Consider the following 25,817-nt stretch of genomic DNA (forward strand, 5'->3'; position numbering starts at 1 on the left):
TAGAAGAGTTTAAAACTGAGACATGAAGTGATGTCTCCAAACTTTGTTATTTAAAAATCTTAAAAAATGTATGATTGACACACATATGCATTAAATAAAATCTTAAAATATGCCTCAGAAAGTAAAGCTACTGATTACTGAGTGCTTCCTGTACACCAGGTATGATGGTAAGTGCTTCACTTGTCCTGTCTCATTGAATCCCCACGGCAACCTTTTGAGGTAGACACTATTATTTTATATAGATGTTGAAGTAGAAGGAGAAAAATCTGGGTCCAATATGTACCAAGATGTTTTTCTTACTAGGTAGGTAACATCAGGGATTTGGGAATCGGAAGCCCTGCTTTTTTATATATATATATAAATTTATTTATTTTTGGCTGTGTTGGGTCTTCATTGCTGCGTGCGGGCGTTCTCTAGTTGCGGCGAGCAGGGGCTACTCTTTGTTGCGGTGCACGGGCTTCTCATTGCGATGGCTTCTCTTGTTGTGGAGCATGGGCTCTAGGCGCACGTGGGCTCAATAGTTGTGGCTCACAGGCTCTAGAGCGCAGGCTCAGTAGTTGTGGTGCATGGTCTTAGTTGCTCTGTAGCATGTGGGATCTTCCCGGACCAGGGCTCGAACCCATGTCCCCTGCACTGGCAGGTGGATTCTTAACCACTGCACCACCAGGGAAGTCTAGAAGCCCTGCTTTTGAGCCCTGGTCTGCCACTTACCATGTGTCCTAGGGCAGGTCACTTCTCTTTGACTATCTCACCTGCGTTTCAACTTCCTTCTCTGTTAATCATTAATCGTTATAATTATTTTTATTTGAGGGGGGCCTAGGTCCAACAGAACAAACTCTCTACCTACCATTTCACTATTATAGTTTCAATGCAGTGTGTCTTAAAGATTTTGCGTTTTTAAGCATTTCCTTTTGAAAAGCACAAACCATGGGGAGAGGTCTTAGGTTAGTACTTACCAGTTAATGCTTCAATTATCAGTTGATGCTTTAATAAGGATTACTCGATAGCTAGCTGAGAACAAGAACAGAATGTGGGTTGGGCTACTGGAGACGGAAAGGTACTAGGGGTTACGGAAGGACTAATAAAGTTTGGACGACAAAGTGCCCAAAACAAAGACTTCACCTAAGTACATTTGATCTGGGCTCTGCTTGGCTCAGGATATGCCTTAGAAGTTGATATAAAGTCAGGGAGTAATATTCAGTGTGTAATAGAGTCTCATCTGGCTGAAGTTCGATTGAAGAAGTGCTGAATGAGGAAAACCAAGAATGTGAGCCCTGGGGAAGGGATTTCACTCCCCAGGGAGCAAGGAATTTTGAGAGCTTCATAACATGGGGCCAATGACATTGGATCTATGCCCATTATGGAACAGGGAAAATGGTGGCGATAGGGTGTGGAAGACAGGGGCCCAGGGTGTGGATAGGAGGCCCTTCTAATAATCCAGTTAAAAGGTCATGCAGCCCAAAACTAGAGCGGTGGTGATAAGAATAGAAAGAAGGGTGTGATGCTGCAGGAGACATGGACGTCAACTGGGTTTGTGGGTTGCTGAGAAGACACCCAAACCACAGACACCTGGGGATTCTGGGCACTGATGAAAGGTCCAAGAATTTCTATTCTCCTTTTTCCCTATTCTCTACCCAGTCAAAAAATGCCCTAACTTGACACCAGTTGGCAAGTTATCAAGTACCTAAATGTGCACAATAAATGAAAGAGAGTCATCTTTGCCTGTGAAAACCACAGACAGAAATAAACCTGGCAGAGGGTGTGTCTAGCACAGGTTCCAGTGCCTGCTTTCTAAACCTGTGGGCACTAGTCTAAGCCTCTAAGAACCTCCTACCTTGGGAAAGGCAGCCAAGATTACTGATAACCAAGATATAACTGGGTTCCTGTCTCGTTTCTGCCACTGATGGGGTGCCTCCCTTAATTATTTATTTCTTCCTTTTAATGTTGGATCAGATATTTCAGAGATCCCCTGCACAGCTCAAACTGCAGGGCTGCACTCTTTCCCTCCTCTATCAGTGTATTGCCTTTAATATTATTTTATTCAGTTAAAAATACTTTCCCCTCACGTTTTCTAATCTCATTTTTTGTAGAGCACAGCACTGAGTCGAGGCAGGAGTGAAGGCCTCGATATCTGGGCTTTGGACTGGGCTTTGGACTTCAAGACAAAGCCATTCCGCCTCCTCCTGCTCGCCGCCATCACCGCTTTGCCTTCCCGACCGCATCCCGACTAGTTCCCAAGGCAACCGGCGCAGCGCCCACGTCCGGTTTCGGGACCGCCTGGCCGCAGCCCAACCCCGCCCCCACGGCCTCGCTCTCGCCGCGCCCAGCTCCCGCGCGAGGGAGGAGGACCGGGTTGCCAAGGAAACGGGAGGACGCCAGGCAGCCGCCCCCACCGCCTCCGCCCCTAGAAAGCCCGGCCGCCGCCGCTAAAAGCTGCCTCCGGGGAGGAGGAGGAAGAGGGGCCGGTAGAGGGAAGGGAGAAGAGCGAGGAGAAGGAAAAGGAGCACAGGGACGGCCCCCGCACGATTGATGGGCTGCTCCTCCGCCCTGGACCAGTCCGCCTGCCCCGCCCCTCGGCCCCTTTAGCACCTCGCAGGGGGAAAAGACTGACCCGAAAGGTAACGGCCCGGCTCAGCCCGGCCCTCCCCAGCCCTGCCCCGGCCTGATCCTCCGAGAAAGTCGGGGCAGTAGCGGGGGGACCACCTCTCCTTGCGACTTCTACGATTCTGGAGGGAAATCGGGCCTGAAGCCTGGGAGCCTGGCCGCTCCCTCCTTCCGGCTGACCAGAGCCTCCGTATTTTTCTGCCTCAAAGAGACAGGTTTGGGGGGGCTCTATGATCATTTATTTGCACCCTGGCAGCGGCCCCTCACGTACATAACTTCCCCGCAGACTACCCTTTTCTGCAGGTCCAGGAGAGGTATACGGATCACGGCCTTTCCAGCTCCTGAGTGCGAAATTATTGATATTGTTGAGAGCATCGAATTGCTTGTCCAGCCTGTGACATCCCGGCCCAGTCCCAAAGTTAACGAATTACACGTTGAGTCTCTCTTCTGGACTTGATGGTCAGTGTATGCCCGCCCAGCTTTTTCACGGTTACACAATAAAATGTAGAGTCACCGCCAAAGAGCTTTTCTCATAAGCCCTTTATAGCACAGCACCTCCCACCCCGCCCCCTGATTTCCTAAGCAAATTGCATGGAACCAATCTACCATCTACCCCGTCTTTTTCTTTGGTCACAGTATTCTCTGAGGAGTGCGGTGTTAGGAAGATTGAGCCCAGATCACTCATCTTTGTGGCTTATAACTCAAAATATTTTTATAAGTTAAGATTTAAAAGCTCTTCAGACTTTATTTTTTGTTCAGATTTTCAAAGTTCTAAGATTTTTGAAAGCTAAACAAATTCTGTAATCTTTGTCATTACATATTAATTAATATTAATTGTGTAAAAGGATGAATAAGGTCTCCTGCAATGCTTCTTCCCAGCACCCAGTTATGGAAAGGGGGGGTAATTTATAAACCTGATGGTCAGGTATAAATATAGCCATTTAGATTTTGGTTCAAAGGAACCCTCCGCCGAAAGAGGGGCTTACATTTACATTTTTCTTTATAACTGAACCAACAAAATATTCACTTTAACGACATTTCTAATATGAGAACACGGTAAGAAAACAGTGAAATCGCTTGATTGTTAACGAAATGAACTCCCTTCCAATCAATTCGTTTGACAAACGTAGCCACAGAACAGAAAGACAGCGCATATGATTGCTTTTTAGAGAACTGAAAGAAATATACTCTGCAATCAGATTTTGTTCTCCTTAGGGAAATTCAGTTTGAATTCATGGGAAGTGTACACTAGAGAGGAAGACATATGTCACAAAGTTCTTAGAATATTCCTCCCTAGAATTTTGAGGCCAAGATGAATCATTCACTCTCACTTCCAGCAAAGCAGGACTTCCTTTCCCACATGCCTCCTCCTGCCTTCTCCTCTCCTGCTCCCTCTCCCTCATTTAATATGGCTTCTTATGTAGATTTCTAAAACACAAAATTGGCACATCATCACCAGAGACTTAAAACAGAAGCGTGCATAACGATGAGTGGATAGTAAATTGAAAAGCAGTTCAAAGGTGAGAAACGGAAGAGAATACAGAATGCTATTTTAGAAACATGCGCCCTGCCCACATTTTATTATCACTCTCCTCCCCTCCACCTGTCTGTATTTGCTAAGAAAAAAAATTTTTTTTTGGCTTCAAATGGCCATCTGGTTGAGGAAGGCCACAAAGCTGAGATCCACGAATTAAGCATGATCTCATGTGGATTTATTTCCATAGAGTTATTTCCGTTTCTTGTTCCTCCTGGTCCGTTTTTAAACCTGAAGTATAGTATGAAGTTCAAGTGACACTTGAGAATGTTTGCCTAAACTGTGGTGATCTACCTACTATCTCCTTGATCTGTCTCTAATAATCTGTTTCCTTGGGGCCTGGAATATTTGTTTAATCCCACAAAGCACTGACGTACTTAAGAGATTAAATGTGGCACCATGATGCTTCTAAATATTCATTTTACAGTAGAGTACAATAATAGAGAGTTTATGGGAGGGCAAAGAGACTTTTGCAGGCAATTTTAAAGTCCTTTATTTGTTCGGTGATTGTGAAGTCAGAGGTAACCTAGCAAGGAGTAATTCAAATAGCGTTATTTCCTGCCTATTTAGACAAAGTGATTTCATGCCTCTTGACTTAGAAGCCTCCTTAAAATTACACTACATTAAAGCCAGGATAGATTAGCTGGCTTTTCTATGTTAATTTTGTAACCAAAATGTATCATCCAAGTGGACTCTGGGATGTGCTCCCTTAGTGACCATTAACATATTTTCATTATGAATCCTTATGTGCTCTCCCTGATTAATATTCAGACAGGTTTTTCTTTCCAACAGTAGCAGCAGGGGTCCATCTTTCTGCCGGGTTTAACACCATCGTTTTCTGAAAAGTGTGGGAACATAACTTTATTCTATGCAGGTACAAATTCACATGAAAAGTTAAAAGTGGTCTCTTAAAGTAGAGTTCCATCAATGACTATTAAAATGCTCAGAGACAAAATTTAGATTTTATGTGTCATCTGTGGAACTACCCATCAGAATGTAGTTTTAGATTCTGACTCACAAAGACCAACCTTCTATAATTGAGAGAAAATATTCCCCAAGGGACCAGAACAAGTTCTTAGATGATATTGTTTGGGGCTCATGATAAACCTTTTAAGAGTTCATAGTGACCAGACCAGACATTGGGCCACCATGAGTCAGGTGCAACCTGATTCTGCCGATATCTGCACAAACGGAAAACAAAAACAAAAACAAACCGGAAAAGGGAAAGAAAGCTATAGAATGTAGACACTTGAGGTCAGGGATGTTGTCTGTCTTATCCTGCTGTTTCCCCAGAACCTAGAGCAGCACCTCTCACATGGCTGTCATTAAAAAGTATGTGCAGGAAAGAAGAACCAAGCTGGAGAGATCACGCTTCCTGATTCCAAACTTACATTACAAACCTACAGTAATCAAAATAGTATGATATTGGAAGAAAAACAGACACACAGATGACTGCAACAGAACAGAGAATCCGAAATAAACCTATGCATATAAGGTCAATTAATTTATGACAAAGGAATCAAGAATATACAATGGGGAAAAGACAGCCTCTTCAATAAATGGTGTTGGGAAAACTGGACCGCCACATGTAAAAGAATGAAACCGGACCCCTATGTTACACTGTACACAAAAATCAACTCAAAATGGATTAAAGACTTAAACATAAGAGATAAAACCGTAAAACTCCTGGAAGAACACATAGGTAGTAAGTTCTTTGATATTGGTCCTGGCAATGATTTTTTAAACGTGACATCAAAAGCAAAGGCAACAAAAGCAAAAATCAACAAGTAGAACTACGTCAAACTAAAAAGCTTCTGCACAGCAAAGGAAACCATCAACAAAATGAAAAAGCAACCCACAGAATGGGAGAAAATATTTGCAAATCATATATCTAATAAGGGGTTAATATACAAAATCTATAAAGAACTCAATAGTAAACAAACAACTCAATTTAAAAAATGGGTGGAAGATCTGGACAGACTTTTTCCCAAAGAAGGTACACAGGTGGCCAACAGGTACATGAAAACGTGTTCAACATCACTAATCATCAGGGAAATGCAAATCAAAACCACGGTGAGATATCACCTCACACTTACTGGAATGGCTTTTATCAAAACGATAAGAAATAACAAGTGATGGCGAGGTTGTGGAGAAAAGGAAACCCTTGTGCACTGTTGGTGGGAATGTAAATTGGTGCAGCCATTTCGGAAAACAGTATGGAGTTTCCTCCAAAAAATTAAAAATAGAATTACGTGTGATACAGCAGTTTCACTCCAGGGCATTTACCCAAAGGAAATGAAAACATTCACTAACTCAAAAAGATATATGCACCCCTATATTCACTGCAGCATTATTTACAATAGCCAAGACATGGAAGCAACTGATGAATGTATAAAGAAAATGTGGTGTGTATATATAATGGAATATTATTCATCTATTAAAAAAAGAAGGAAATCTTGGCATTTGTGACAACATGATAGACCTTGAGGGCTATGTGAAATAAGTCAGAGAAAGACAAAATACCATATGATCTCACTCATATGTGGAATCTAACAAAACACCAAACTCATAGATACAGAGAACATACAGAGAACAGATTGGTGGCTGCCAGAGGCATGGAGTAGGAAGTGGGTGAAATGGCTGAAGGAAGCTAAAAATTACAAACTTCTAGTTATAAAATAAATAAGTACCGAGGATGTAATGTACATCATGGTAACTATAGTCAATAATACTGTATATGTCAAAATTGTTAAGAGAATAGATCTTAAAAGTTCTCATCACAAGAAGAAAAAAATTGTAATTATGTGGCTGACGGATGTTAACTAGACATACTGTGGTGATCCTTTTGCAATACATGCAAATATCATTGTACACTTGTAACTAATATATTGTTATATGTCAGTTATATCTCAGTAAAAAAAATATGTAGAAATAGGACTTCCCTGGTGGCGCAGTGGTTGAGAGTCCGCCTGCCGATGCAAGGGACACGGGTTCGTGCCCCGGTCCAGGAAGATCCCACATGCTGCGGAGTGGCTGGGCCCGTGAACCATGGCTGCTGAGCCTGCGCATCTGGAGCCTGTGTTCCGCCACGGGAGAGGCCACGGCAGTGAGAGGCCCGCGGACCACCAAAAAAAAAAAAAAAAAAAAAAGTAGAAATAAATGAAAGAGCTTCACTTGACAATAAGCAGGAATAGCGTGGGACCTTTGATGACCTTATAGATGAGGTCTAGTAGACTCACTATGAACAGTGCCATTTACTAACTCAATGTTTTGGTCATAAATTTAGACTACACCAGTCAGAGACAAACTTCTTGAAAGCATTGTTTCCACATCCTTACTCCCATTTACACAACTCAATGCAATCTATCTTCAGCCCCGTCACGCCACTAAATGCTCTCACCAAGGTTATTAATATTCCCCTCCTTGAAGCTTGCACTTGGCAGCACCTGTGAAACTGCACCCACCTGATTCTCAGTTTTCCTCCTGCCTCTCTGGCTTCTTTCCAGAGCTCCTCTTCTGCTACCTACCTGTTCTTAAGATCCAGTGGTCCTCAGAATTTTGTCCTGGGTCGTCCTCCTTTCTTCAATAGCCATCCTGCCTTCAACTTCATTTGTCACCAAAATGCCAGCAATGCCCAATTCTTTTCTTCTCTAATCAGCTCCAGAGCCCTACGTCTAACTGCTTACTTAACATCTCCATTTGCTGTCCCCCAGCCCCTTCAAAGTTCACATTACCTTCTCACAAACTTGATCATCCCTGCGAGTTTTCTGAAGGGAATGTTGGCATCGACCAGCCAGCTGCCCAAGCCGGTAACCTGGGCCTCCATCTCCCATCCCATTCGTATTATCAACAACTCCTGATGATTCCCTGCCCTGAGTATCCCTTGATTCCATCATGATTAGAGCGTGGGCACTGGCATGAGACTCTCTGGGTTCAAACCCCAACACTTGCACCTACCAGTTCTGTAACCTTAGGCAAGTTACTTAATCCCTTTGTGCCTCAGGTTCCTCGTCTGCAAAACAGAGATATAATTCTTCTTTTTTTATTTTATTTTTAAAATTTTTGGCTGCGTTGGGTCTTCCTTGCTGTGCGCAGGCCTTCTCTAGTTGTGGCGAGCGTGGCTACTCCTCGTTGCGGTGCACGGGCTTCTCATCGCAGTGGCTTCTCTTGTTGCGGAGCACGGGCTCTAGGTGCACGGGCTTCAGTAGTTATGGCACACGGGCTTCAGTAGTTGTGGCTCGCAGGATCTAGAAAGCAGGCTCAGTAGTTGTGGCGTGCGGGCTTAGCTGCTCCGTGGCATGTGGGATCTTCCTGGACCAGGGCTCGAACCAGTGTCCCCTGCATTGGCAGGTGGATTCTTAACCACTGCGCCACCAGGGAAGTCCCTAGAGATATAATTCTTGCCTCAGTGTGGCTGTGAAGATTGCTTGAGCTAATATGTGTAAATGTTTAGACCAGTACATAGCACTTCCAGAGGCTCAATACCTCCCCCTCCCTCCCTCCAGTGTTGAGACCCAAGTCTGGGCACCACCTTAACGGGATTAGTCTAACATATCCCCAGTGGCCCATCCACTTCCCTTCATCCTCCGCCGCCCTCTCACTCCATCCAGTCTCTGTACTACAGCTGGAGGGACCTCTTTTTTTTTTTTGGCCGCGCCCTGCAGCTTGTGGGATCTTAGTTCCCCGACCAGGGACTGAACCCAGGCCCTTGGCAGTGAGAACGTGGAGTCCTGATCACTGGACCGCCAGGGAATTCCCTGGAGGGACCTTTAAACATGTAAATCTAATCATGTCCTCCCCCGATTGGAACCTTCCAGTGGCTTTACATGACTCTTTGAATCACAGCCTCCAAGGCCCCTCGTGAGCCAGCCCCTGCCTATCCTACAGCCCTTCCGTTACTGTTTTCTCCTCTCTCTGCTCCAGCTGCACCAGCCCCTGAAGCCCTGAAGCCTCTGTACCTGCTGTCCTTTCTGTCCCAGATCCTCTCTGTTCCACTTCTGGCCCAGCTCACTCCTTAGCAAACCCAGTGTCATTTCCTAAGGAAAACCTTGCCTCCCCCTCCCCCAATGACACTTTCTCAGAGAACCCCGTATTTCTGCTCCATCGCACTTATCACCATCAGGATCCACTTGTCAATGTTCAAAGACTTGGGATTTGAACCCAGAGAGTTTCACGCCAGTACCCATGCTCTGATCATGATGGATTCCAGGGATACTCAGGGGAGAAAATCATCAGGACTTGTTTTTTATATAGATGGGGCAGGAGAAGGAAGTGTGAAGAAAACTGCCCAGGTTACTGGCCGGGCAGCCGGCTGGTCGATGGCAACATTTCCTTCAGAAAACTGGGAAGGAGGAGCAAGTATGTGAGAAAGTCATGTGGAGTCTGAAGGGGCTGGGGGACAGCAACATTCATTGCCGTTCTTCCAGGCTAGATGGTAGCAACACAAAGGCCGGGGCCATGTCATCTTGCCGACCGCCGTACCCCAATGCCCAGCGGAGTGTCTGAGTTGGAATAGGGGTGTGATCATTTGTTGAGTCAATGAATTTAAGTCACCAGGGGCTCAGAGCTTTGATCATTGCTGAGTTAGCTAGGTTCTTGGGTTTTCTTTTTTGTCGTGTGGTAGAACTGCTTCTGAATCAGGTGTCTGCCAGTCTAACTCCCTATGACTAACCAGAACAGGCTCACTGAAGCCAGCCCATGAAAGTGGCTGCATTATTTATGTCTGGAACAAGACGGCTGTAAAGGCATCGACACCCATACAAAGAGTCCTTTCAGTTTGAAAGGAGCATCTGTGCCTTTCCAACAATGGATATTAGATTAATAAGAGAATAAAAGCAATTATACTAAGAGAAATCCAAATATGGCAAAGCAACAAAGGATGATATCACAGCACATTTATTTATCTTTTATATGCAGGTCACGGATTAAGAATCATGTTTCATGAAGCAAAGGACAGGCAGAAGTTCGTCAGTGATGTTCAATATCTGCGGGACATACAGCATAAGACGGACTCAGAATATCAGGTAATGGCAGGAAGTGAGAATATCTTCTACTTTCACTTATGGTATTAGGAGAGAATTCAGGCTACAGTATCAGTATATGATAAGCAGTAATAGGTTTCTAAAATCCAAAACCCACACTTACTAGCTGTGTGACCTTGAAAAGCTACTTTACCTCTCTGAGTCTCAGTTTCCTCATCTGTACAATGGGGATAATAGTCTCCACCTTATAATACTGTCATGGAAATAACATTTTTCAACTAGTTAGCACAGAGCTTGGCACACAAACGTTATCAACCAATGACATCAGGGCTTAAACTGGATAAACCAGCAACCAAGAAAAAAGACATTAAGGAGTTAACCGGGTCACCCTACCATTTATAAAATAACACGCCCTTCCTGTTGTCCTCCGGCCAGAAGAAAGGTGGTTAGCACATTCTACAATAAGCTAACTCTTCGTCACCCTAGCTACAGTGTTTACAGGCAAAAACAAAACAGACAGGGAGCCTGAGGAGTCATGATGTAATTACCCAGAGCTGGCATAGGACAAACTTGCCAGGCTGGGTTGTGGGATTCTGGGAGCAGTTAGAAAGTGTCACTCAGCCCGCTGGCCGGAGGTCAGCCCTCGCCAATCAAGGAGGCAGGTCCTCAGCCTCAACTGAGGATCGAAAAGCGCTCCCTCCCTAAGGAAAATACAGGCCTGCCGTCATCAGGTTTTCCTCCTCCTTAGCAATCTCAAATATAACTGAACCTCCCGGGGCACCAAGGAAACCAGAGCGATCTCAGTAACCTGATTTCACCTGCGTAGCACAGCTTAGCTCTGGGCCTGGAAATGGAGCCAGCAACTTCCTCCTACACTTGCCGGTCCACCTCCAAGGCTGTAAAGTGGAGGGCGTCTCTACAACCTAAGTAAGAACGTAAACATCCAAACGGGTCACACTGGGGGACCCTCCCCTCTCCACAAAGATGCCTCTGCCACACAGCCCAGGTTTGGAAATACTTGTCTGAAATTGTCTCTAGAACAGGCACGTAAGAAAATCAATCTTATTATCTGATGGTCTCTGCTGAAGAAAACCGCACAACTGCATGGCTTGGAGCCACTGCAGTTTTATTTTCTAACTTCATTTGGGCTTTCAACACTGTCCTTGTTAATAAGGACACTTTCAACACCGTCCTTATAAATAATAATATTTATTAAATGCCTCCTATGTCCTGAACAAAGTCCCTGCTCTCCCGGAATTCTCATTCTAGGATTGAGAAACAAACTACACACACAAAGTAAAGTAAATAGGTAAGACAATATAATGTATATGATAAATATAATGAGGTCTATAAAAACAGAGGCAGTAGGGCTGGGGTGATGCTCCTTCACACAGGCAGGGAAGCCTCTTTGACGAAGTAGCATTTGGTCGTGGAGGTAAATGATGGGAACGAGCCCACCAGAGCGTCCCGAGCAGAAAGAAAGCAAGCGCAGGGGCCCTGAGGCGGGAACTAACTTGGAGGAAACTAACGAAGGCCAGAGCGGCTGGAACACCAAGGGAGAATGCGGACGGACGGACGAGGTGGCTAGGACCAGATCGTGTGGAGTCTCTCAGGACAAAGCTTGGTATTTGGAGTTTATTCTTAGCCCGGTGAGAATTACTGAATGATTTTAAGCAGGGCAGTGGTATGATCTGCTTTACCTTTTTTTTTTGTTTGTTTTTTTAAGATCACTCTGGCTGCTGTGTGGGAAAACAACTGAAAGGGGCAAGAGAAGCAGCAGAAAAACTTGTAAGGAACCTGATAGAAATTTAGGAGAGACCAGCGTGGTGGGAGCAGGGGTGGCGAGAAGTAGCCCGAGCCAGGATATAGAAGCAGCGCAGACATCTTGCTGATAGACGACGGGGAGGCGGAGTGAGGGAAAGAGAGGAATAGAGGATGACTCACTTCAACATGTTTTCTTGTCCATTAGCTCCCTCCGTTATCACAGTTTAAACTTTACTTTTTTCAAACCTCCCGTCTCTTTCTGTTTTACATACACGTGTAACCGAACAAAGAATCTGAGGCCATCAGGTGGGGAGCCACTCGGCGCTTCCCCTTCTATCCCAGGCTGCACGCCCGTCCAGACCTCAAGTCTCGACGGGTGAAGGACAGTCTCCCTACTGGTGCCGGACCTGAGATCTTGGTCCATGCCCCTCTGTCTCCAGCCCCTCTCCTCCATGGACCTCTCTGCTGCATCCTTGGAATTTCTCTTCTTACTGGCTCAGCCCACAAACATGCTCAACTCTCTCTCATACTGAGAACAAGAGAACAAAGCTGTCTGTGGACAATGTGTCCTTTTCTAGCCATAGCCCTGGCACTTTCCAGTCTCCAGATGTCCCCAAACAGTCAACTACACTTCTGTCTCCACTCCGCCCCGCCATCCCATTCATGCCCTCACCTGCTGCAGCCTGGCGGTCTCCTCACCTCCCCTGAAACGGTGCTCGCCGAGGTCAGTAGCGAAATTCAGCAGACACCTTTGTAGTCTTTGTTTCCTGAAGCTTTACCTGCATTTGGCGCCATTACTCTTTCCCTCTCGCAACATTACTTCTCCGGCTTTCTCACATCGCACTCTCCTGGTTTTCCTCCTGTTTCACTCACATTCCTCTCCCTGCCCCTCACAGGTTAATTCCCCGAGCTTTCCATCAGCCCAATTTTCTCCTAATTCACAATGCCTGTGGCCCATCTCATCCCCTCCTATGTTTGTAACCACCACTCATACACTGATGACTTGTAATCCTGTGTCTTCTCAAAGTGTCAGAATCCCATGCACACCTGCTTGCTGTATGGTTCCATCTGGGTGTCACACGGGCACATTGAATTCAGCGTGTCCACAGTTGGACTCCATGTGTCCATCCCCTGCCATCCTCTTCTGTAGCCCCTCTCTGAAGACAGTGACCCAAGCCTTCCCTGACTCCTTCCTCACCCTCACCACCCCTATCCCCCAGCTACCAAGTCCTGCTGAGTTTACCTAAAACCTCATGAGCTCGTGCTTCCCTTCTCATCCTATGGCCATCGCCCTGGCTGCAACGTCCATAGTTTAGCTCCAAGACTATTACAGTGTCCTCATAACTGGCCTCCCGGCCTCCAGCCTTGCCACCTTTCAGACTGAAATTTATGTAAAATGCAAACTATGTAATTCGGTTGTTTCCTCTCACGTAGAGGTGTGTCCCAGACCCAAGAACCACAGCAAGACCAGTCCAATCCTCGACCACTTCTCTAACCTCCTCTTCCCTCTTCCCTACTCTCTCGACAAGGGTGGTGAAGACCATAGTTGTTTGTTCGTTTGTTTTAATATTTATTTATTTGTTTGCACCGGGTCTTAGTTGCGGCAGCCAGGCTCCTTTTGTTGCAGCTTACAGGCTCCTTTAGTTGTGGCTCACCAGCTCCTTAGCTGTGGCATGCGAACTCTTAGTTGTGGCATGTGGGATCTAGTTCCCTGACCAGGGATCAAACCCAGGCTCCCCTGCATTGGGAGCATGGAATCTTAACCACTGTGCCACCAGGGAAGTCCTAAGACCATAGTTTTAACTTAGAACTAAAGGGAACCTCTGTATTCCCATAGCACCCTCTTTAAAAAACAAAAACAAAAACCCCTTATTGAGGTATAATTTACATAGCATAAAATTCACCTGTTTTAAGTTTAAATTGACCAAATTTGCCATCATTGCCATCACCTGATGTTAGAACGTTTCCATCGGTCCAATACCAAAGCACCCTTTTCATACCTTTTTCATTGCTGATGAAATTGTATTGAAATTGTCTTTTGTGTGTTTTCCTATCAAACTGGACCGCAGCTTCCTAAGGGCAGGGACAGAGTCTCACTCTCCTCTGTCGAACCGAATGCCTTGTCATTGATGAAAGCCAGCGTTACCGAACTTGACCACCAACTCTGTTTATCAGACATAGATCCAGCTGACTTGTAACTAATCCTCAAAGTTAAATCCACCTTCACTGAGCATTTTCAAAACCACTCACCACAAGGTCTGCAAAGATAAATATGGTTGTCTTTCATATGTTCTGAGGATTGTCGAATTAAGTATATAGAAACCCACAGAAACGATTACTTTGACGGGAACAGCAATGAGTTATATTATTGACTCTGTCCCTTGCCTTGTTCCAGAAAAGATTTAAAGTTGGGGTTTAAGAATTGCATGTCTTTAATGACCCCTCAGTAACTTGGTCCATATACGACCTTTGTGTATTTAGATTATTTACTAAGGTAGAGTTTGCACTGAATGGATATTGAAACCTTGGGCCATTGATGAGCTTGGCCGGTTACTCGCGGACATCCCAGCTTTCACGAGCAGCCCAGCGACGTGCAAGGGATTCCCTGTTTCAGGGTGTACAAATAGTGTAAGACCTACTAACCAGATATGACTCCCAACTCATAGACATTTGCCACACATGCCTTCCTGAGATGGACTTGCTTTTAATGAACTGACTCAGGTTGAGGCCCTTGGAAACCTCCTGTAGACACTATTCCTGCTATAGCCTAAAATATGCTGTGGGTTGGTATGTACCAAATTAGCAATGACTTTATAGGTCTGTCTGCTAGTGGCAGGAGAGGAAGGTTAAACCCACCCTGAATTATTCTGATGCTACTCCTTTCAGTGGTTGGGTGGGGCCCGTTTGAAAAAAACAAGAGGAGATACTTATTTGGCATATTACATGCTATTTCAGAATCTGGTAACTAGTACACAATTATACGACATCTCAGAATTTGGCTATGTCTTCAAGGGTGTTCATGCTGCATAGCTTTTTTTCCCCTTCTTTCCGTCAAATGTGTTTATGTAACTTGTGGCGAATTTAGCCATTAATGTCCACTGAAAGCTAGAGAGAAAGATTACACTTGGCGTTTCAGGATGATTTTCTAGACTATCAAATGTGTTCAAATGGGTTTTACTTTATGTCGCTTATTCATTCTGATTCTTTCAAGTGCAGATCAAACAACTAATATGATGATATAAACTTGTTCAAGGACGTGATGGGTGACTATACCAGGTGGTGAGGCTTTGGGGTCTGTCCACTCAGGGGGTTGAGGGAACGGAGATAATTCAACTTTCCCTCCCGTAGGAGTCATGGGGAGGGACATGTGACATGTGTGTTTCTCTGCTCTTCACAGAAGAGAAAAATAAACTCAGTCGAGGGGAATATCATGTCAAACTTTTTACACCTTTGATTTCTTAACCTCTTAAAACGAATGAACTTCGGTAATGTCCCCAGTGATAATTAAAACCCCAAACTCTGAGACATGTTGGATCATAAAAACAACAACAAAAAAAGAAGCAACTGAAGGCAAGTCCTACTTCCCAAAACACTCACAGAGTTCAAGTAACAATAACCTTGACAGAGGCCACTGCTGATGAAGAGGTAGAGTTGGGTCATAGTTACAATGTGTTTTTTTTTTTTTTAATCTTTATTGGAGTATATTTGCTTCACAATACTGTGTTAGTTTCTCTCATACACCAAAGTGAATCAGCCATATGCATACATATGTCCCCATATCCCCTCCCTCTTGAGCCTCCCTCCCACTCTCCCTATCCCACCCCTCTAGGTCGTCACAAAGCACCGAGCTGATCTCCCTGTGCTACGCTGCTGCTTCCCACTAGCTAACTATTTTACATCCGGTAGTGTATATATGTCGATGCTACAATGCTTTTTAGGCCAGAACCATGAGGCTGGGAAGTGTCCCTGGGGTGCATGGCTTCTTAAGGTACCAGGAGCCCGGATGATGACTAAAAGAATGGGGCTGGTAATAAAGGGAACAAAAGAAACTTTGAGCATCGCTGTGGGTTCAGAAAGCTGTAATTCTGAAGAAAAAGCAGTTTGCAGAGCTCCCTCAGTTGGCTTCCCGGGGGAACGGGCAGTCTTAGGAAACAGACCTCTACTTCCAGGGGAGAAAAACAAGGATGAACTTCAGGCCTGCAGGCCTTCGGGCCTTCAGAAAAACAAGGATGAACTTCAAGTCTTTTTTCTTCCACAACCAAGATCAGAATCGCATTATTTAGCAAAGGCTGAGTTTAGAAAAAGGAGTAAACCAAGAAATGGGACTGGAAACAACAGTTAAAGCCTGATGATGGTGATGGTGATGGTGATGGTGATGGTGATGGTGATGGTGATGGTCATGGTCATGGTGATGGTGATGGTCATGGTGATGGTGATGGTGATGGTCATGGTGATGGTGATGGTCATGGTGATGGTCATGGTGATGGTGATGGTCATGGTGATGGTCATGGTGATGGTGATGGTCATGGTGATGGTGATGGTGATGGTGATGGTCATGGTCATGGTCATGGTCATGGTCATGGTCATGGTGATGGTCATGGTCATGGTGATGGTCATGATGATGAATTTTATTGAACAGTTTTATTGAACTCTCACCGCGAGCCGGTCACTCTGCTAAGCATCTTACCAACAGTGCCTCATGCTCTCCCGGCAATCTTGCAGCACAGAGGCATCTCCCTCTCACAGATGAGGGAAGCAAGAATCCATGGAGTTAGTCAGCCTGCCCAAGGTCACAACGCTAGAAAGTGGCAGAGCTGTGGTTTGTCGTGTTTACCCGTACTGAGTTACGGTGAGTCACAAAACCCATGTCATCCCCCACAGGCATAGACGCACATTCCGTGTTCTGCCCTACAGTGGTAGCTTCTGCACAGAAGGCAGCCTGACCGCGAGCACTGCAGTCAGAGGGACGGGCTTGGGGGGCGAGGGGGCGCGACGCGAAAGGAGGAAGCCCCGATTCTCCGCAGAAAGAAGAAAGAAGAAGTTACTTGAAGCCTCCCGTTTCAAGACTCGGCCAGTTTTGTCACATGAACAGAAACTTATTTATAGCAATCTAGCTCCAGACACGTGAAATTGAAAGGGAAATAAAGTTCCAGAGTAAGGGGAGCCCCTGGTGATGATGAATTACAAATCTGCTCCTTCTCCCCTTCCTGTGGATTTCAGGGGCCTCTGCCCCTGTCCCTTCAGGACCCTCCAAGCAGAAACAAAACCAGCATCAAAAACACCAAAAACGTCATTCACTTGACAAATAACAAGAAAACCAGCCCCTGACGGGGGTGCGGGGGGAGGTATGGCTAGGTTCTTGCTGTTTCTAGGACTGGAAGTCCGAACTTGGCTCTGTCCCCGTGTTCCTTCTCAGCGAAGCAATAACTTGGAGAGGGCTAACGTTTGATTTACACGGAAAGATTGCTTGGCTGTTTCAAGATAAAAATTAGGAAGTACCTACCTTGCCACGGGTTTCTTCTCCTGGTCCTCTGTGAGAGGAAGGATAAGGAATCAGAGGGGAAAAACATTTTTTTTTTCAACGTTGCAAACCATTCTATTCCTCCTCCCCTTTTGGTAAAGAAATACTTAAGTTGCATGCATTCTTGGAGAGAAGTTTCAAAAAACACTCCGCCCACAGGAATTCTGTTCATCCCACCAAGTCTGCCTCGGTCCTGCGTGCAATATCTAACAGGCTCCTCCACTTTCAGCCCATCAGCGTTTTCTTCTCGTGCCTTTAATACTAGTGGGTTAGGATAACAGAGACATCTGCGGCTCCAGGAAACAATACTCTACTCCAGGCCAGAGCTCCCCCCTCAACAGGGAGCTCCAATCTGAAGTCATCGTAAAGGAATAAGAAAAAAGAGGCCCACATTTAGTTGAACTCCATTAAACTCTCCAGCTGGCTCTCTTTAGTTTTACCTTGGTTTATTCTATTATTTGGTGTCTGTTTGTGTAACTTATTTATTATAGTTACTACTATTCAGCATTGGGCGGGGGGGGGACTTCCTATTTATTAAAACAAACACTATCCAGGATTATTAAAATGGGTTGCTGTCTATATGGCATCGTTTTTGAAAATAAACCCAAGGGGAAAAAGAACCCCACCATTTTGGGGTGCTCTCCCTTTCCAAGCAAGGTGGGGTGAAACAGTACCTTTCTCTTGGGAATCCAGGATTCCACTAGCTGCAGGTAACTGATTCACTGTTCCCAAGTCCAAGTGGTAAATGTTTTATTAATATCAGGTCATTTCTACTCTTAACCTTGTAGCAGAATATTGGCTTTCTCCTTGGCCGTGAAATTCTGGCAAGTCCTTCTACATCAAGGAAGGAGATGCATTTTCTAACACAGGGAAAAAAGATGGAGAAGGAGTCTTTCCTTTCTCAACACAGGCAGGAAGAGGGAGATGGCGGGCCTAGTTGAGAACAATAGTGTCCGTCTTTACACTGTACTTCTTTACAGTGGGTAATTTGGCCCTGGTAGGACAAAGGTGAGTTCAGTCGTTGGATCTATAGAAATGCTGCAAGAAGTTTTGCTATTTTGGAGTATTTGAAATATCAGTTGAAAGTGAATTAAGCCAGGGACTTCCCTGGTGGCACAGTGGATAGGACTCCACACTCCCAATGCAGGGGGCCCGGGTTCGATCCCTGGTCAGGGAACTAGATCCCACATGCATGCCACAACTTAGAGTTCACATGCCACAACTAAGAAGCCAGCAAGCTGCAACTAAGGAGCCATAACTAAGACCCAGTGCAACCAAATAAATACATAAATATTAAAAAAAAAGAAAGTGAATTAAGCCAGATAGAGAAAGACAAATAGCATGATATCACTGATATGTGGAATCTAAAAAAAGATACAAATAAACTTATCTACAAAACAGAAATAGACCCACAGACATAGAAAACAGACTTATGGTTATCAAAGGGGAAAGGGGGAGGGATAAATTAGGAGTTTGGGATTAACATATACACACAACTATATATAAAATAGATAACCAACAAGGACCTACTATATAGCTCAGGGGACTATATTCAATATTTTGTAATAACCTATATGGGCAAAGAATCTGAAAAAGAATACGTATATACATACACACATGTATATGTATGTATAACTGAATTACTTTGCTATACACCTGAAACTAACACAACATTGTAAATCAACTATACTTCAATTTAAAAAAGAGAGAAAGAGAACAGAAAGAGAAATAAACGCAGTGTATTGGGTACTTCCTTAAGAAGGCAATTGTCGGGTAAGTACTTAACAAAATGCCTCTTAGTATGTCTGTTCTTTGAATTTATTAAGGCAGTGACTAATATTTTTTGACCTGACATTTTGGGCAAAGGGAGGAGGGAGTGATGCCTGGGTGAGTGTCTTCACACCTGGTACCAGGTATTGATGAACACTTAGAGATGGACGCCTGTATTGCATGTTCCTCACAACAGGAATTAAGTATAAAGTTATCAAAGCTAGTTGTGGACCTAAACCAAAGAAGCATCTTTTTTTTGTTCTGCAGGCTTGTCTGAGACGACAGAAATACAGAAGAGACCCAAATGGGAAGAAACGAGATCAATTTTGGGGACAAGAGACAAATTTTGAGAGATCCCAGTTTTCAAGTGGGTCATCTTCCAAACAGGTACTTAGAATGCTGGGAGACATTCTTTTGCTGTAGGGTGTCTGTGTGTGTGTCTTTGTGTGTGTGTGTAACTGACTTAGGAAAAAGCCAGCCCCAAGAGGAGATGCTGAAGAATCTTAAAGGGCAGGGTAGGGAGAGGCAGGGGCAGGAGCTCTCGCCCTGGGTGCCACCCCTGCCCCTCCTCTGCTGTGTGACCTTCCCCCTTCCCCCTGGCTGGGCCTCACTCTTCTCTCCTGTAGACCAATGGAGATGGTCTCTGAGGTACCACCCAAATCAGAAATGCTGCAATTCTTTGATTTTAAGAGTCGGAAGCACCGGGCCTTCTAAAGCACTGCATCATAATGTATCTATATACCTGTATCTATGCCTACCTGATCTGTCTATATTAATATAGACATATATGTGTATATATATATATGTAGGCTTATAGTCTTACCCATTGCATTGCTTAGTATAGTTTTTATTTCAAATAGAGTAAAATGCAGTAATAATTGCATCATGTAATAACTAGAAATTGTTCAAATATTTTTGTCTGGATGATAATAATAAATAATAAGATCAGTATAATATGAGAACAATATGAAAATGATGATTACAGTAGGAGTAGTTACCGTTACTTGAGTGATTACAATGTTCCAGTACCGTACTAGGCACTTTATACCTATTACCTTATTTAATTCTCATAAATCTCTATATATTTGCCTCATTTTACAGATGAGAAAACTGAGCCCTAGAAAAGTTAAGAAACTTTACTTAAGATTTCACAGCCGGTATGTGGTGGAGTAGAGTTTTCTTTCTAGGCAGTCTGACCCCTGAGAGGGTGCTCTGAACCCCTGAGCTATAGGATCATATTTCATGTTTAAGATCTTATCTGTGTGAGAGTTTTACTTATCCTACGTAAGCACTGAATACCGCAAGCTGCATTCAACAATGGTTGTTAGTATGGCAAATTAAGATGAGTACTATGCCTTTTATGAATTCTTATTTAATGTTTTATGCCTGAAATATACTCTAGAGGACGGACTCTCTTTTCTATCACTGGTGTGGATCCTCAGGATAGATCCTGGATACCTGATATCAATCAAGTTCTTGTTGGGGTTTCTTCTTTAACCTAGGATGTTCACATGGTGGTTATTTCATGTTCGAAGGACACCTTAAAAACATCAGTGGTTGATGTTTATGGATGTATCCCTGGGAGAGATCTATATTCCCTATTGAGGAACATAAAATCACACAATAAAATACTCCACCTAAAGCCTGAAGGTGAAAGAGACTATCTCACAATATCGGCAGCGCTGAGAAGAACACATTGCCTGCATCTTTTCATGTTAGCCAAGGACTAAATATAATGCCTGCTGCTGATTAAACTTAGGGAGTGAGATTAATCCAAAACTCAAATCTAGTTTGGCTCGAACAACACATTTTTAGCATTAAGATAAATTCTCACAGTTTTGCACTTAGAAACAAAAATCAAGGACAGATGAAAAAAAATGTAATTTCAGTCAAACAGTAGCATGAAGCCATATTCCTCGTTTGGAATTACTGAACAAATGGGCAGCTGGGTTCTTCTGTTTTCATGCAAAGACTCATAGGCAGAGTCTTGGCCATTTCGCATGGCAACACTCATGCATTTGGGATATTCTAGAACTTGAAGGTTCACGCTCCTCTCCACAAACTGTGTTTAGGGGACAAACTGGTGACAGATTCCTGTAGTTCCCTTCTTCATGCTACACAAATTACTCATTCTTTAAGGCATCATTGCAAAACACTCAGACCACATCTAAAAAAGGAGGCAGCTGTACATATAAAAGTAATTATGAAATAAAGACAAAAATATGTGGTAAAGTGCATAAAACTGGCAATTTCTAAAGCACGCGAACAGGATTTTTCATGTTTGCTTTGTCACCGCACCTCAGTTTGTCGGAGAACTTGGAACAACATTACTTGATACTCTCGATTTTTTCCAGATGATGCTATCCCAAGGGTTTGGGTACTGACTGTACAAGTAACTTCCAAGTTGCACCTTCTCTATCAAGAAGAGTGACAAGATTAGAATTTTCCACAGTGAATTTCACCTCTGCTTTGCTCCCTGTGTTACAGATATTCTTTGGGGGATACTGGAGGATTTTGCCTCTGGATACAAAAGTGCAGGAAGGTCAGGGTGAGGGGAAGTGTCATGGAACGCATCCTTGTCAACAGCCATCAGAACTGTGTGCTTATAATCCCAATCCCTCCTCACTCAATCCTTCGACTTCTGCCTGGTACGAGTGAAGCCAGAGAGCCCTTATGACATTCAAACCAGAGCCCAGAAATCTTCAACTCCCACAATCATGGGCTAGTTTGAAGATTTCTCCTCCCAGGTTTGGACCCCCACCCAAATTCTGTGAAAATCTGGTTGTTCTTAAACCTTCATAATCTGGGGCTGCCCTGCTCTGTATCAAATCCTGAAGGAATGCAGAATTTATGAAACCTCTTTCTACAGGGTCCCCAAGGCCAGGGAGATCCTAGAGCTAGTTTCCCAGGATAAGAATGCTGGCACCAGGATTCCCTGGTGGTCCAGTGATTAAGATTCTGTGCTCCCAATGCAGGGGGCCCGGGTTCGATCTCTGGCCAGGGAACTAGATCCTACATGCATGCCGCAACTAAGAGCCCACACGCCACAACTAGGACCCGGCGCAGCCAAATAAATAAATAAATATTAAAAAAAAAAAAAAAAAAGAATGCTAGCACCTCCCAAAGGAGAACCCAGGCCGGACTGATGCAATTTCCAGAGCTTAGTGTATGGAATGTCACATCAGGCACTAGAGCTGCAAAAGATCCTCGGTCAATCAGGAAGTGGCAGGAGAAAGATAGAGTCCAATGAGACAGTGTAAACCCAACCCAAGCCCTCTTACCTAGGGAACATTTCCCTGAGTATTTTCCTTCTAGAAATTGCTGTGGCTGAAAACTCAAAAGAACATTTTGTCCCTGATTTGAGAAGGCAAGTTCATTCCCTGATTGAGTGGGTTGTGTGACAGTGGATTGCTTAATCCATGGAAATTTTTCCACTGTACAATCACGATGTGAAGCATGCTACCACCAAATTTTGACACTTGTATTGCAACTTCCATCACTTGTTCATTCCTTAACCCAGTCTTAGACCATCACAATGCTGATGGGCCTGGGAAAAGTGAGGCATTTACCATCAAGTAATAGATCCAGTATCAAGATGCCATTTCTAAACACCTGCCTGGGGGTGGGCAGATCCCCAGATAAATGCACAGTTAACATGGTAGCCCCTCCCTTATGGCACAACCTCCTCACTCCAACCCGTGGCTTTAACCGTTGGTTATGCAGAGATTGTGTTCAATCAAACGCCAAGATAAAGCAATCACTACCAAGACTGTGCTGAGGGGTTCTTTAAAGCATCACCTCCTAGAAAAGGGAATCCTCCTATATACGTTGTTGGTGGGAATGTAAGTTGGTGCAGCCACTATGCAGAACACTATGGATGTTCCTCATAAAACTAAAAATAGAATAACCATATGATCCAGCAATCCCACTCCTGGGCATATATCCAGACAAAACTATAGTTCAGAAAGATACACGCACCCCTATGTCCATAGCAGCACTATTCACAATAGCCAAGACAGGGAAACAACCTAAATGTCCATCGACAGATGAATGGACAAAGAGGATGTGATACATATATACAATGGACTATTACTCAGCCATAAAAAAGAATGAAATAATGCCATTTGCAGCAAGATGGATGCAACTAGAGATTATCATAGAAGTGAAGTAAGTCAGAAAGAGAAAGACAAATACCATATGATATCACTTATACATGGAATCTAAAATATGACACAAATGAACTGAAATAGAAACAGACTCAGGGACATAAAGAACAGACTTGTGGTTACCAAGGGGGAGGGGCTTGGGGGAGGGATGGAGTGGGAGGTTGGGGTTAGCTGATGTAAGCTTTTATAAATAGAATGGATATACACACTGCTATATTTTAAATGGATAACCAACAAGGACCTACTGTATAACACAGGACCTTCTGTATAACACAGGGACCTACTGTATAACCTACTGTTCAATATTATGTAACAACCTAAATGGGAAAAGGATTTGAAAAAGAATAGGTACATGTATATGTATAACTAAATCACTTTGCTGTACACCCAAAACTATCACAACATTGTTAATCAACTATACTCCAATATAAAATAAAAAGTTTAAAAAAAATCATTAGTAAAAACATACACACAAAAAAAACCCCACAAAAGCATGCAACACACACACACACACACACACACACAAAATAGAATGGATCAACAACAAGGTCCTACTGTATAGCACAGGGAACTATATTTAATATCATATGATAAACCATAATGGAAAAGAATATCAAAAAAGAATATATATATGTATAACTGAATCACTTTGCTGTACAGAAGAAATTAATACAACATTGTAAATCAACGGTACTTCAAGTTTTAAAAATTACAAAAAAAATAATACTAAAGCAGCACCTCTTAAATGCATTTAGGTTAGTTGTGTGACACAGTACAAAGAACACTTATCATCAAGGGCTCCCTCATTACGGTGTCCCTCATTACAGTGTGAATTCGGACAAAGCACTTTACTTCTAAGTACTTCAATTTCCCATCAAGGAGATCCTTATTATTATGCTATTATCTCATAGGATCATTGTGAGAACGTGTGAGATGCTCAAGTGTCATACTAACATTAGATTCATTATAAGTTGCCTTGGTGTCCAGCTATGCTTGCAAAGGATGCTCCAACACTTATCGATAGAGGAGCAGCTCCTGAGGCTTCTAGAATACCTTCTTTCCTCTCAGCCCCATCTCAGGCCACATTTCAAAGAGCTAACCTAACGTAGCAACTTAATTTCACACCCTTTTCAAAGTTACCTACAACCTTGTGAGCTGTTTAATCAAATTAGAATTTAACAGGGAAATAAACAGCAGCTCTACAGAACCAACTACACCTTGGGTGATTTAGTACATTAAAAAGCAAAGCAGTCTCTCAGTATGAACAGGAAGCAGTGTCCCCGGTACACTGCTGGCCCAGAGGAGCCTGCTGTGGTGCCAGGGGCACCAGGATATTTTGACCTCTCAAAACTTCTCAGAGGGGACTTCCCTGGTGGCGCAGTGGTTAAGAATCCACCTGCCAATACGGGGGACACGGGTTCGATCCCTGGTCTGGGAATAACCCACATGCTGCGGAGCAACTAAGCCCGTGCACCACAACTACTGAGCCCACGTGCCACAACTACTGAAGCCCCTAAGCCTAGAGCCCACGCTCCGCAACAAGAGAAGCCACCACAATGAGAAGCCCGTGCACCGCGACGAAGAGTAGCCCTCGCTCGCCGCAACTAGAGAAAGCCTGCGTGCAGCAATGAAGATCCAACGCAACCAAAATTACATAATAAAAATAAGTTCAAAAATAAAAATATTTTTAAAAAGAAATTGAATTAAAAAAAAAAAAAAGACTTCACAGAGAAGGGCCAGGACCCCCAATTTCCCCAGAGAAAATGATGAAACTGATTAGCCCAGGACTTGGGGGACAGCAACCTTCAATGAAGAAAATCATCATGGCCCCTTCTCATCTTCCAAGATCCTGCATCCTTGCTGGATGGGCCACTTCCAAGAGCACAAATCTCAAGGACCGAGGACATGTGGTCACTATATTTGGCAAAGAAGGCGGGGACCAGCCCTCAGTTTTTCAAGAGCACCGTTCGCTCCGGTAATAGGAATAGGATTGTCATCCTTTCACGAGCAGCAACCGGGTGGCTAAACGTTTAGATTCCAGGTCACCGGGACCCAGCGTCACACTGGAAGGAGGCGGCTAACCTGCCACCAGCAGCAGCCGGCTCTGCCCCAGGCCTGGCTCAGCAGGATGCTTACATCCGTGAGATCGCCCGCACCTCCCAGAAGGCAAGGCAAGCCTAAGTGTGAAGGCGGTCACCCGACATAAACATCTTAATTGTTTTGTCCGTGATCATCCACACAAACGCTGGAGGTTGAAATGAAAAACAAAGCTTCTTCAAGTAATCTGCAGTGGCTCAAAAAGTCAGAAAGTGCATTCCTACATGAGGGCAGCAAAAGCCTAAAACTGTGCTGTCCAGTACAGCGGCCACTAGCCATGTGGGACTATTTAATTAAAATAACATTTTAAACGCAGTTCCAGGCTCAGGAGCCACATGTGGCCCATGGCTGCCATATAGGACATTTCCAACACTGAAGAA

At 44.1% G+C, this 25,817-nt stretch overlaps 1 protein-coding gene and 1 long non-coding RNA gene across 4 annotated transcripts in view; one reads left to right on the forward strand and one right to left on the reverse strand.

The window, feature by feature from the left end:
• The window catches only part of LOC113606665 (uncharacterized), a 66,251-nt gene extending 48,678 nt beyond the window's left edge, over nt 1-17,573 (reverse strand). For all 3 annotated transcript variants that reach the window (XR_003427658.1, XR_003427657.1, XR_003427656.1), the window contains exon 1: nt 17,387-17,573. This is a non-coding gene — a long non-coding RNA (uncharacterized LOC113606665). The remainder of the gene's footprint in view (nt 1-17,386) is intronic.
• The window catches only part of MARCHF10 (membrane associated ring-CH-type finger 10), an 82,963-nt gene continuing 67,214 nt past the window's right edge, over nt 10,069-25,817 (forward strand). Inside the window, exons 1-2 of the mRNA XM_027081278.1 lie at nt 10,069-10,161; nt 19,442-19,561. Of these exons, the coding sequence (XP_026937079.1) occupies nt 10,072-10,161; nt 19,442-19,561 (210 nt within the window). The 5' untranslated portion in view covers nt 10,069-10,071. The remainder of the gene's footprint in view (nt 10,162-19,441; nt 19,562-25,817) is intronic.

Source organism: Aethalodelphis obliquidens, unplaced genomic scaffold, assembly GCF_003676395.1.
Source record: "Aethalodelphis obliquidens isolate GAN/ISIS:26980383/991018 unplaced genomic scaffold, ASM367639v1 scaffold44, whole genome shotgun sequence".
NCBI lineage: Eukaryota > Metazoa > Chordata > Mammalia > Artiodactyla > Delphinidae > Aethalodelphis > Aethalodelphis obliquidens.